The 15090-nt window shown below is 37.5% G+C and overlaps 1 protein-coding gene across 1 annotated transcript in view; it reads right to left on the reverse strand.

The window, feature by feature from the left end:
• LOC100567032 (zinc finger protein 271-like) overlaps nucleotides 1-13542 on the reverse strand; it is a 100712-nt gene extending 87170 nt beyond the window's left edge. Inside the window, exons 1-2 of the mRNA XM_062973227.1 lie at nucleotides 13420-13542; nucleotides 7566-7670 (exon numbers count right to left, since the gene is read on the reverse strand). Coding sequence (XP_062829297.1) covers nucleotides 7566-7629 — 64 coding nt within the window. The 5' untranslated portion in view covers nucleotides 7630-7670; nucleotides 13420-13542. The remainder of the gene's footprint in view (nucleotides 1-7565; nucleotides 7671-13419) is intronic.
• Nucleotides 13543-15090: the final 1548 nt, after the last annotated feature.

Below are 15090 nucleotides of genomic sequence, written 5' to 3' on the forward strand. Positions count from 1 at the left end.
ATGCAATTTGTGCCATGCTTGTATTGCAACTGATTGCATCATCCAGAATGTACCATCGTGTGGAAAGAGTTAATTGCCAAGAAGCTATGATGACCTTGATGTGTGGCTGGAACTAGGGAGTATCCAGACACAAGTGTTTGTGCATAACGAATGCATCACTTCAGTTCAGTTCAGTTCAGTTCTGTCTGCCTAGAGTTCGAGTCAAGTTCTGTTGGAGAACAGAACAGCCCTGTGTTCGTCTGTCGTCTGCAAGTCTGTTTGTGTTGATTACTGCTGCATACAGTAAAACTTTGTAAATAGTTTTACCGATGTCTCCGAGTGTCTCTTCGTTCTGCCCTCCACTGCTTCCATCCAACTACTGCTGCGCTGAAAATACTGACAAATTTAAATAATTTACGACACCATAAAAATCGTCCAGCAGTGTGCAAAAAGGAATGAGGAAGTACTGCATCAAGGACTCGGTGTCACAAGTGGATAATGAAGCGGCAGCTCCCCCTGTGGCCAGAATCAAGCATACCCTCATGAAGCTGGAAAATGTTAAAATGCCTCTGTGTCTGCCTATATATGTTGTATGTCTAACAATGGCCTTGAATGTTTGCCACGTCTATGTGCATTGTGATCCGCCCTGAGTCCTCTCCGGGGTGAGAAAGAATAATAATAATAAATAATAAAACTTTATTTATAAGAAGGGTGGAATATAAATACTGTAAATAAATAAACAAACAAATAAATAAACAAACTCTATGGAGGGCCCCATCGGTCTCATCATGGCGGCCTTCAATGGTCCCATTGTAATGTTAAGACTTTATGAACACTTCTGAACATATGGGGAAATAACCTGAAACACCTTTCCACACTCCATCCCTATCCATTGATATAAATAATAATAATAATAATAATAATAATAATAATAATAATAATGGGAGGATGAAGAAGATGAAAAACAAGAGGCTATGTTGTTGAGGCACTGAAGGCCTCATATGTAGCATAATATAAATACATGAATAATAATAATAATAATACAGTAGGGTCTCACTTATCCAACATAAACAGGCCAGCAGAACGTTGGATAAGCAAATATGTTGGATAATAAGGAGAGATTAAGAAAAAGCCTATTAAACATCAAAATAGGTTATGATTTTACAAATTAAGCACCAAAACATCATGTTAGACAACAAAATTGACAGAAAAAGTAGTTCGTTACACATTAATGCTATGTAGTAATTACTGTATTTACGAATTTAGCACCAAAATATCACAATGCATTGAAAACATTGACTACAAAAATGCGTTGGATAATACAGAATGTTGGATAAGTGAGTGTTGGATAAGTGAGACTCTACTGTAATAATAATAATAATAATAATAATAACAACAAAAAGATGAATCTATGTTGCCCTCACTTTGAAAGCCTAATACATGGTGCTATATAAAAAAAAAGTGCATAGCAACAATAAATAAATAACAACAATAACAATAATACGAAACTACCGTATGTGTTGTCAAAGGCTTTCATGGCTGGGATCACTGGATGAATGTAAGTTTTTTGGGATGTATGGCCATGTCAGAGCAACATCCTCTCCTAATGTTTTGCTTGCATCTGTGGCTAGCATGCTCAGAGGTTCTGTTGACAGTGAGGCAATTGGTGTGTGTGTGTGTGTATTTATATATGTACAGTACATATATATATATATATATTTGTGTAATGTCCAGGGTGGGAAAAAGAACCCTTGTTTTGTTTGGAACAAGTGTGAATGCTGCAATTAGCAAGCTTGAATAGTACTGAGTAGCCATGAAGCTACAAAGTCAATCAGTGAGGGTATCTGCATGGAGGTAGCCTGGCCTCTGTGGCCTGGGGGCATCCTCTGTTTGGCCCTTGATTGCTTGCTGTTTAGAGTTCCCCTGTTTCTGAGTGGTGTTCATTATTTATTGTCTTGATTCTGGTGTTTTTTATATTATTTTTTTTAGTACTGGTAGCCAGATTTTGTTCATTTTCATGGTTTCCTCCTTTCTGTTGAAATTATTCACGGGCTTGTGGATTTCAGTGACTTCTCTACCTAGATCTTTAAGCCGCTCCTGGACAGTTCGAAGCTCATTATCCTCAGAGCCCATGAAATATTTGTCAAGGCTACAAAGTTAAATACAACTATAAATATAACTAAAATTTCATTTAAAAGACAAATAGCTGTTGGGATCCTTCAAGTCAAGTCAAGCAAAAGGGAAAACCCAAAGGAAAGAGATGATTGTTGTTGTCTTGCCATTTTTTAGGGCACTTTATTGTCCATTCAACTTGAGATTTCCTTTTCCCATTTCGTGACACTCTGCATTTCGCCTGGGATCTACGAATTAGTCTCCTGTTTTTAACACTGTATCCTGCTTGTTGATTTTAATGATTGTTTTTATTGATGTTGATGTTTTTTTTTACTGGGATAATTGTTTTTATTGCTTTGTTACTGTTATTTGTTTGTTTTATCGGGCCTGGCCCCATGTGAGCCGCCCCGAGTCCCTTCAGGGAGATGGGGCGGGGTATAAAAATAAAGTTATTATTATTATTATTATTATTATTATTATCAACACAACGACGTTGTATGGCACAGCAAACAAGATAGATATGCTGGATTTCGTTTCACAAAACCACAAGTCGAACACTTCCCAAGTGTCTAGGACTGTGTGATGTATTATTATTATTATTATTATTATTATTATTATTATTATTATTATTATTATGTTATTATGTCACAGCAAACAAGATAGATATGCTGGATTTCGTTTCGCAAAACCACAAGTCGAACACTTCCCAAGTGTCTAGGACTGTGTGATGTATTATTATTATTATTATTATTATGTTATTATGTCACAGCAAACAAGATAGATATGCTGGATTTCGTATCACAAAATCACAAGTCGAACACTTCCCAAGTGTCTAGGACTGTGTGATGTATTATTATTATTATTATTATTATTATTATTATTATGATTATTATGATTATGTTATTATGTCACAGCAAACAAGATAGATATGCTGGATTTCGTTTCGCAAAACCACAAGTCGAACACTTCCCAAGTGTCTAGGACTGTGTGATGTATTATTATTATTATTATTATTATTATTATTATTATGTTATTATGTTATTATGTCACAGCAAACAAGATAGATATGCTGGATTTCGTTTCGCAAAACCACAAGTCGAACACTTCCCAAGTGTCTAGGACTGTGTGATGTATTATTATTATTATTATTATTATTATGTTATTATGTCACAGCAAACAAGATAGATATGCTGGATTTCGTTTCGCAAAACCACAAGTCGAACACTTCCCAAGTGTCTAGGACTGTGTGATGTATTATTATTATTATTATTATTATTATTATTATTATGTTATTATGTCACAGCAAACAAGATAGATATGCTGGATTTCGTATCACAAAATCACAAGTCGAACACTTCCCAAGTGTCTAGGACTGTGTGATGTATTATTATTATTATTATTGTTATTATTATTATTATTATTATTATTATTATTATTATTATTATTATGTTATTATGTCACAGCAAACAAGATAGATATGCTGGATTTCGTATCACAAAATCACAAGTCGAACACTTCCCAAGTGTCTAGGACTGTGTGATGTATTATTATTATTATTATTATTATTATTATTATTATTATGATTATTATGATTATGTTATTATGTCACAGCAAACAAGATAGATATGCTGGATTTCGTTTCGCAAAACCACAAGTCGAACACTTCCCAAGTGTCTAGGACTGTGTGATGTATTATTATTATTATTATTATTATTATGTTATTATGTCACAGCAAACAAGATAGATATGCTGGATTTCGTTTCGCAAAACCACAAGTCGAACACTTCCCAAGTGTCTAGGACTGTGTGATGTATTATTATTATTATTATTATTATTATTATTATTATGTTATTATGTCACAGCAAACAAGATAGATATGCTGGATTTCGTATCACAAAATCACAAGTCGAACACTTCCCAAGTGTCTAGGACTGTGTGATGTATTATTATTATTATTATTGTTATTATTATTATTATTATTATTATTATTATTATTATTATGTTATTATGTCACAGCAAACAAGATAGATATGCTGGATTTCGTATCACAAAATCACAAGTCGAACACTTCCCAAGTGTCTAGGACTGTGTGATGTATTATTATTATTATTATTGTTATTATTATTATTATTATTATTATTATTATTATTATGTTATTATGTCACAGCAAACAAGATAGATATGCTGGATTTCGTATCACAAAATCACAAGTCGAACACTTCCCAAGTGTCTAGGACTGTGTGATGTATTATTATTATTATTATTATTATTATTATTATGATTATTATGATTATGTTATTATGTCACAGCAAACAAGATAGATATGCTGGATTTCGTTTCGCAAAACCACAAGTCGAACACTTCCCAAGTGTCTAGGACTGTGTGATGTATTATTATTATTATTATTATTATTATTATTATTATTATTATTATTATGTTATTATGTCACAGCAAACAAGATAGATATGCTGGATTTCGTTTCGCAAAACCACAAGTCGAACACTTCCCAAGTGTCTAGGACTGTGTGATGTATTATTATTATTATTATTATTATTATTATTATTATTATTATTATTATTATGTTATTATGTCACAGCAAACAAGATAGATATGCTGGATTTCGTATCGCAAAACCACAAGTCGAACACTTCCCAAGTGTCTAGGACTGTGTGATGTATTATTATTATTATTATTATTATTATTATTATTATTATTATTATTATGTTATTATGTCACAGCAAACAAGACAGATATGCTGGATTTCGTATCACAAAATCACAAGTCAAACACTTCCCAAGTGTCTAGGACTGTGTGATGTATTATTATTATTATTATTGTTATTATTATTATTATTATTATTATTATTATTATTATTATTATGTTATTATGTCACAGCAAACAAGATAGATATGCTGGATTTCGTATCACAAAATCACAAGTCGAACACTTCCCAAGTGTCTAGGACTGTGTGATGTATTATTATTATTATTATTGTTATTATTATTATTATTATTATTATTATTATTATTATTATGTTATTATGTCACAGCAAACAAGATAGATATGCTGGATTTCGTATCACAAAATCACAAGTCGAACACTTCCCAAGTGTCTAGGACTGTGTGATGTATTATTATTATTATTATTATTATGTTATTATGTCACAGCAAACAAGATAGACATGCTGGATTTCGTTTCGCAAAACCACAAGTCGAACACTTCCCAAGTGTCTAGGACTATGTGATGTATATTATTATTGACACAACGACGTTGTATGACACAGCAAACAAGATAGATATGCTGGATTTCGTATCACAAAATCACAAGTCGAACACTTCCCAAGTGTCTAGGACTGTGTGATGTATTATTATTATTATTATTATTATTATTATTATTATTATTATGATTATGTTATTATGTCACAGCAAACAAGATAGATATGCTGGATTTCGTTTCGCAAAACCACAAGTCGAACACTTCCCAAGTGTCTAGGACTGTGTGATGTATTATTATTATTATTATTATTATTATTATGTTATTATGTCACAGCAAACAAGATAGATATGCTGGATTTCGTTTCGCAAAACCACAAGTCGAACACTTCCCAAGTGTCTAGGACTGTGTGATGTATTATTATTATTATTATTATTATTATTATTATTATTATTATGTTATTATGTCACAGCAAACAAGATAGATATGCTGGATTTCGTTTCGCAAAACCACAAGTCGAACACTTCCCAAGTGTCTAGGACTGTGTGATGTATTATTATTATTATTATTATTATTATTATTATTATTATTATTATGTTATTATGTCACAGCAAACAAGATAGATATGCTGGATTTCGTATCGCAAAACCACAAGTCGAACACTTCCCAAGTGTCTAGGACTGTGTGATGTATTATTATTATTATTATTATTATTATTATTATTATTATTATTATTATTATGTTATTATGTCACAGCAAACAAGACAGATATGCTGGATTTCGTATCACAAAATCACAAGTCAAACACTTCCCAAGTGTCTAGGACTGTGTGATGTATTATTATTATTATTATTGTTATTATTGTTATTATTATTATTATTATTATTATTATGTTATTATGTCACAGCAAACAAGATAGATATGCTGGATTTCGTATCACAAAATCACAAGTCGAACACTTCCCAAGTGTCTAGGACTGTGTGATGTATTATTATTATTATTATTGTTATTATTATTATTATTATTATTATTATTATTATTATGTTATTATGTCACAGCAAACAAGATAGATATGCTGGATTTCGTATCACAAAATCACAAGTCGAACACTTCCCAAGTGTCTAGGACTGTGTGATGTATTATTATTATTATTATTGTTATTATTATTATTATTATTATTATTATTATTATTATTATGTTATTATGTCACAGCAAACAAGATAGATATGCTGGATTTCGTATCACAAAATCACAAGTCGAACACTTCCCAAGTGTCTAGGACTGTGTGATGTATTATTATTATTATTATTATTATTATGTTATTATGTCACAGCAAACAAGATAGACATGCTGGATTTCGTTTCGCAAAACCACAAGTCGAACACTTCCCAAGTGTCTAGGACTGTGTGATGTATTTTCTGATGATGTGTGCAGATCCCAGTAGGGTGGCCTTTTGCAGTTGGCAGATGGTGATTTTGTCAATGTCTATTGTTTCCAAATGCCGGCTGAGATCTTTTGGCACAGCACCCAGTGTGCCCATCACCACCGGGACCAGCGACGGGCACACTGGGTGCTGTGCCAAAAGATCTCAGAAATCCAGAAAGAAACGAAATCCAGCATATCTATCTTGTTTGCTGTGCCATACAACGTCGTTGTGTTGATAATAATAATAATAATAATAATAATAATAATAATAATAATAACTTTATTTTTATACCCCGCCCCATCTCCCCGAAGGGACTCGGGGCGGCTCACATGGGGCCAGGCCCGATAAATTATTATTATTGTTGTTATTTGTTGTTCTTTCTGACAAAGTTCTGGAACACAACACACCAGACATCACAGTTGTGGAAAAGAACAAGGTTTGGATCTTAGATGTTGCCATCCCAGGTGACAGTCGCATTGAAGAAAAACAACAGGAAAAACTCAGCCGCTCTCAGGACCTCAAGATCGAACTTCAAAGACTCTGGCAGAAACCAGTGCAGGTGGTCCCGGTGGTGATGGGCACACTGGGTGCCGTGCCAAAAGATCTCAGCCGGCATTTGGAAACAATAGACATTGACAAAATTACGATTTGCCAACTGCAAAAGGCCACCCTACTAGGATCTGCACACATCATCAGAAAATACATCACACAGTCCTAGACACTTGGGAAGTGTTCGACTTGTGGTTTTGCGAAACGAAATCCAGCATATTATTATTATTATTATTATTATTATTATTATTATTATTATTATTATTATGAGGGAGAGAGTCCTGACCCGGAGAGGCCTCCTGGCCCCGTTCCTCTTTGAAGACCTCCATGGACGGGTGGCCTCGATCCATCCTTCCCGACAAAAAGCTCCTTCTCCGAAAGCCACAGGACCCTGGGAAAAAAGGAAACAGGGATTTTCCCAACATTAATGCCCTAAAGAGACAGACATCCTTTTGTTTGCTTTGCAAGACCTGAGCAGGTTGTGGCGGGAAGGGTGGCCTGGAGGTCTATCCCAATATCTATCTATATATATAAAAGAGTGATGGCATCACGGCGACCCACAAAACAACAAAACTACAGGCCCCCCAACCTCAAAATTTGAAAACACAACCCATCATCCACGCCTCTAGGTTGATACAACAAAAAGAAAAGAAAAATAAAGTCCTAATTAGAGAGAGAGGAATAATTGCTTTTATCCAATTGCTGCCAGTTAGAAGGCTAAGCTCCTCCAACTTGGTCTCCTAGCAACCCAATAAAAAATAATAAAAAACACTAAAAAAATAATTTAAGACACTAAAAATTAATACAATACAATAATAAAATATAATAAATAAAAAGATAACTTACAATAAAATTAATTTAAAAAATACAAATAACGTCAAATAAAAATTACACAACAATTTTTAACCAATACCACCACCACTTTGCCACAGCAACGCGTGGCCGGGCACAGCTTGTGTATCATAAAGTTGGAAGAGACCTGGTGGGCCATCCAGTCCAACCCCCTGCCACGAAGCGGGAAAATGGCATTCAAAGCACCCCCGACAGATGACCACCCAGCCTGTGCTTAAAAACCTCCAAGGAAGGAGCCTCCCCTCCACCACACTTCAGAGCAGAGAGTTCCACTGCTGAACAGCTCTCTCTCACAGTCAGGAAGTTCTTCCTCATGTTCAGGTGGAATCTCCTTCCTTTTCTGAAGTTTGTAGCCATTGTTCCATTGCTTCCTAGTCTCCAGGGCAGCAGAACACCAGCCTCCTCCCTCTGACTTCCCCTCCCATAGGCCCTCATTATGTCTCCTCTCTCTCAACTTTTTCTTCTGCAGGGCTAAACATGCCCAGCTCTTTCAGCCGCTCCTCATAGGGCTTGTTCTCCAGACCCTTGATCCTTTGAGTTGCCCTCCAGCTTAGAGTCAACCTCTCCCTTCAATGGCAGCACCCAGAATTGGACACAGGGTGATTCCAGGTAAAGTGGTCTGACCAAGAGACATACAGGTAGCAAAACAGGTGAAGTGATGGATGGACAGATAGATAGATAGAGACCCTGTTTCCCGGAAAATAAGACCTAGTCGAGGTTTTGCTGCATTGCTAAATGTAAGGCCTCCCCCGAAAGTAATAATAATAATAATAATAATAATAATAATAATAATAATAATAATAATAATACTTTATACCTATTAAGAAGCCTATCAGCCTATCTATCTGCCTGCCTACCTACCAGCCTATCTATCAATCAGCCTATCCCTCTACCTACCTACCTACCTACAGCCTACGTATCTATCAATCAGCCTATTAAGAAGCCTACCTACCTACCTACCTACCAGCCTATCCCTCTACCTACCTACCTATCAGCCTATCTATCTATCTATCGATCAATCTATCAGTGTATCCTTTTGCCTACCTACCTACCAGCCTATGTATCTATCAATCAGCCTATTAAGAAGCCGATCTATCAGCCTATCTACCTACCTATCAGCCTATCAATCCGCCTGTCCCTCTACCTACCTACCTATCAGCCTATCTATCTATCTATTGATCAATCTATCAGCGTATCCTTTTGCCTGCCTACCTACCTACCTACCAGCCTATCTATCAATCAGCCTGTCCCTCTACCTACCTACCTATTAGCCTACCTACGTATCTATCAATCAGCCTATTAAGAAGCCTATCTATCAGCCTATCTGTCTACCTACCTACCTACCTACCAGCCTATCTATGTATCTATCAATCAGCCTATTAAGAAGCCTATCTATTAGCCTATCTGTCTACCTACCTATCAGCCTATCTACGTATCTATCAGCCTATTAAGAAGCCTATCTATTAGCCTATCTGTCTACCTACCTATCAGCCTATCTACGTATCTATCAGCCTATTAAGAAGCCTATCTATCAGCCTATCTGTCTACCTACCTATCAGCCTATCTACGTATCTATCAATCAGCCTATTAAGAAGGCTATCTATCAGCCTACCTACCTACCAGCCTATCTATCAATCAGCCTGTCCCTCTACCTACCTACCTACCTATCAGCCTATCTATCTATCTATTGATCAATCTATCAGTGTATCCTTTTGCCTACCTACCTACCAGCCTATGTATCTATCAATCAGCCTATTAAGAAGCCGATCTATCAGCCTATCTACCTACCTATCAGCCTATCAATCCGCCTGTCCCTCTACCTACCTACCTATCAGCCTATCTATCTATCTATTGATCAATCTATCAGCGTATCCTTTTGCCTGCCTACCTACCTACCTATCAGCCTATCTATCTATCTATTGATCAATCTATCAGCGTATCCTTTTGCCTGCCTACCTACCTACCTATCAGCCTATCTATCTATCTATTGATCAATCTATCAGCATATCCTTTTGCCTGCCTACCTACCTACCTATCAGCCTATCTATCTATCTATTGATCAATCTATCAGCGTATCCTTTTGCCTGCCTACCTACCTACCTATCAGCCTATCTATCTATCTATTGATCAATCTATCAGCGTATCCTTTTGCCTGCCTACCTACCTACCTATCAGCCTATCTATCTATCTATTGATCAATCTATCAGCATATCCTTTTGCCTGCCTACCTACCTACCTATCAGCCTATCTATCTATCTATTGATCAATCTATCAGCGTATCCTTTTGCCTGCCTACCTACCTACCTACCAGCCTATCTATCTATCTATTGATCAATCTATCAGCGTATCCTTTTGCCTGCCTACCTACCTACCTATCAGCCTATCTATCTATCTATTGATCAATCTATCAGCGTATCCTTTTGCCTGCCTACCTACCTACCTACCAGCCTATCTATCTATCTATTGATCAATCTATCAGCGTATCCTTTTGCCTGCCTACCTACCTACCTACCAGCCTATCTATCTATCTATTGATCAATCTATCAGCGTATCCTTTTGCCTGCCTACCTACCTACCTATCAGCCTATCTATCTATCTATTGATCAATCTATCAGCATATCCTTTTGCCTGCCTACCTACCTACCTATCAGCCTATCTATCTATCTATTGATCAATCTATCAGCATATCCTTTTGCCTGCCTACCTACCTACCTATCAGCCTATCTATCTATCTATTGATCAATCTATCAGCATATCCTTTTGCCTGCCTACCTACCTACCTACCAGCCTATCTATCTATCTATTGATCAATCTATCAGCATATCCTTTTGCCTGCCTACCTACCTACCTATCAGCCTATCTATCTATCTATTGATCAATCTATCAGCGTATCCTTTTGCCTGCCTACCTACCTACCTATCAGCCTATCTATCTATCTATTGATCAATCTATCAGCATATCCTTTTGCCTGCCTACCTACCTACCTACCAGCCTATCTATCTATCTATTGATCAATCTATCAGCATATCCTTTTGCCTGCCTACCTACCTACCTATCAGCCTATCTATCTATCTATTGATCAATCTATCAGCGTATCCTTTTGCCTGCCTACCTACCTACCTATCAGCCTATCTATCTATCTATTGATCAATCTATCAGCATATCCTTTTGCCTGCCTACCTACCTACCTATCAGCCTATCTATCTATCTATTGATCAATCTATCAGCATATCCTTTTGCCTGCCTACCTACCTACCTATCAGCCTATCTATCTATCTATTGATCAATCTATCAGCGTATCCTTTTGCCTGCCTACCTACCTACCTATCAGCCTATCTATCTATCTATTGATCAATCTATCAGCATATCCTTTTGCCTGCCTACCTACCTACCTACCAGCCTATCTATCTATCTATTGATCAATCTATCAGCATATCCTTTTGCCTGCCTACCTACCTACCTATCAGCCTATCTATCTATCTATTGATCAATCTATCAGCGTATCCTTTTGCCTGCCTACCTACCTACCTATCAGCCTATCTATCTATCTATTGATCAATCTATCAGCGTATCCTTTTGCCTGCCTACCTACCTACCTATCAGCCTATCTATCTATCTATTGATCAATCTATCAGCATATCCTTTTGCCTGCCTACCTACCTACCTACCAGCCTATCTATCTATCTATTGATCAATCTATCAGCATATCCTTTTGCCTGCCTACCTACCTACCTATCAGCCTATCTATCTATCTATTGATCAATCTATCAGCGTATCCTTTTGCCTGCCTACCTACCTACCTATCAGCCTATCTATCTATCTATTGATCAATCTATCAGCATATCCTTTTGCCTGCCTACCTACCTACCTATCAGCCTATCTATCTATCTATTGATCAATCTATCAGCATATCCTTTTGCCTGCCTACCTACCTACCTATCAGCCTATCTATCTATCTATTGATCAATCTATCAGCGTATCCTTTTGCCTGCCTACCTACCTACCTATCAGCCTATCTATCTATCTATTGATCAATCTATCAGCATATCCTTTTGCCTGCCTACCTACCTACCTACCAGCCTATCTATCTATCTATTGATCAATCTATCAGCATATCCTTTTGCCTGCCTACCTACCTACCTATCAGCCTATCTATCTATCTATTGATCAATCTATCAGCGTATCCTTTTGCCTGCCTACCTACCTACCTATCAGCCTATCTATCTATCTATTGATCAATCTATCAGCATATCCTTTTGCCTGCCTACCTACCTACCTATCAGCCTATCTATCTATCTATTGATCAATCTATCAGCATATCCTTTTGCCTGCCTACCTACCTACCTACCAGCCTATCTATCTATCTATTGATCAATCTATCAGCATATCCTTTTGCCTGCCTACCTACCTACCTATCAGCCTATCTATCTATCTATTGATCAATCTATCAGCGTATCCTTTTGCCTGCCTACCTACCTACCTATCAGCCTATCTATCTATCTATTGATCAATCTATCAGCATATCCTTTTGCCTGCCTACCTACCTACCTATCAGCCTATCTATCTATCTATTGATCAATCTATCAGCATATCCTTTTGCCTGCCTACCTACCTACCTACCAGCCTATCTATCTATCTATTGATCAATCTATCAGCATATCCTTTTGCCTGCCTAACTACCTACCTATCAGCCTATCTATCTATCTATTGATCAATCTATCAGCGTATCCTTTTGCCTGCCTAACTACCTACCTATCAGCCTATCTATCTATCTATTGATCAATCTATCAGCGTATCCTTTTGCCTGCCTACCTACCTACCTATCAGCCTATCTATCTATCTATTGATCAATCTATCAGCATATCCTTTTGCCTGCCTACCTGCCAGCCTATCTACGTATCTATCAATCAGCCTATTAAGAAGGCTATCTATCAGCCTACCTACCTACCAGCCTATCTATCAATCAGCCTGTCCCTCTACCTACCTACCTACCAGCCTATCAATCAGTGTGCCTATCAGCCTATTCATCTATCTATCTACCTATCTATATCTGGCTATTCCTCTCCATATATATATCTATCTGCCTATCTATCTGCCCACTGATCCATCTAACAATCTATCCCCCTCCCAATCTCTGCTGCCCCCCAACCCCCCCCCCCCCCGCCCAGAAAGGCCCCCCCTCTCTTCGCAAAGGACGATGCCTGTGATGCTGCAGGCAGGCTTTGCATTGCATGGCACCCATTTGGGGGTGCATTTTGCAAGGCAGGGGGTCCCCAGGAGCAACTCACCCCCTCGGATCCTGGAAGGAAAGAAGGAAGGAAAGAATGGAAACAAAGCTGTCCTTCTGCTCCAAAGAGGCCCGGGAGAGACGGCGAGCAGCCCACACTTCCGGATCCTGTTCGACACTCCCTCCCTGCAAGTGATCCTGGGGTGGAGGCCAGTCAGTCAATAAAGGAAGGAATGGATAGAAATGCCTGCAGGGAGGGAGCCTTGCAAAGGAGAGATTGCAGCTCCATTTGCACCTGAAGTGAAGCCTCCATTTAAGAGTGGCTGGCAGCAAGAGACAAAAAAAAAAAAACTTGCCCAGGCACATGTATTATTTATAATTTGAAATTTGCAAAATATGCAGCAAAATAAACTTGTGGCAAACGGAGAGGAGAGGTCTGCATCCTCTTTTCCTGGTCTTTGGCATCAATCCTTGATTCAGAAACAAAAGAGACTGGAAATATTTGGCCACCGTGCATCAACATGAGCATTACAATATTATATTTCTATAGGTTATATTTATGTTATATTTATGGAGCCCCCGATTATTCCACTGAGCTGCTGAACTTGCTAACTGAAAGGCCGGCAGTTCGAATCCGAGGAGTGGGGTGAGCTCCCGCCGTTAGCCCCAGCTTCTGCCAACCTAGCAGTTCGGAAACATGCCAATGTGAGTAGATCAATAGGTACTGCTCTGGGGATGCCAAAGACCAGGGAAAAAAAGATGCAGACCTCTCCTATTAATTTTTGTGTTGGCTTATTGTGTGGTGGTCACACTCTGGGTAGTGTTTAGTTTTGTGGGAATGTAACAGGCCACATGACCTTGGAGGTGTCTGCGGACAACGCCGGCTCTTCGGCTTAGAAATGGAGATGAGCACCAACCCCCAGAGTCGGTCACGACTGGGCTTAACATCAGGGGAAAACCTTTACCCTTTACCTTATTATTATTCTGAATATTATAAAATGTTACACAGTATTATGTACTGTTAAGAGTATTACCTATCTATATATATAAAAGAGTGATGGCATCACGGCGACCCACAAAACAACAAAACTACAGGCCCCCCAACCTCGAAATTTGACAACACAACCCATCATCCACGCCTCAAGGTTGATACAACAAAAAGAAAAGAAAAATAAAGTCCTAATTAGAGAGAGAGGAATAATTGCTTTTATCCAATGGCTGCCAGTTAGAAGGCTAAGCTCCTCCAACTTGGTCTCCTAGCAACCCAATAAAAAATAATAAAAAACACTAAAAAATAATTTAAAACACTAAAAATTAAGACAATAAAATACTATAATAACAGAACATAACTAAAAATAATACAAGAAAATAATAAAATATAATAAATAAGAAGATAACTTACAATAAAATTAATTTAAAAAAATGCAAATAACGTCAAATAAAAACTACACAACAATTTTTAACCAATACCACCACCACTTTGCCACAGCAACGCGTGGCCGGGCACAGCTAGTATATATATATATATAAATGTACTGTTCGTTTGTAGGACCGAGTTAACAACAAAACCACTGGGCCAAATCACACCAAATTTGGCCACAAAACTAAACACCACCCAAACTGTGACCACCACACAATAAAAAGGTAAAGGTTTCCCCTGACATTAAGTCCAGTCGTGACCGACTCTGGGGGTTGGTGCTCATCTCCATTTCTAAGCCGAAGAGCCGGCGTT

This window comes from Anolis carolinensis, chromosome 2 (assembly GCF_035594765.1).
Source record: "Anolis carolinensis isolate JA03-04 chromosome 2, rAnoCar3.1.pri, whole genome shotgun sequence".
Lineage (NCBI taxonomy): Eukaryota > Metazoa > Chordata > Lepidosauria > Squamata > Dactyloidae > Anolis > Anolis carolinensis.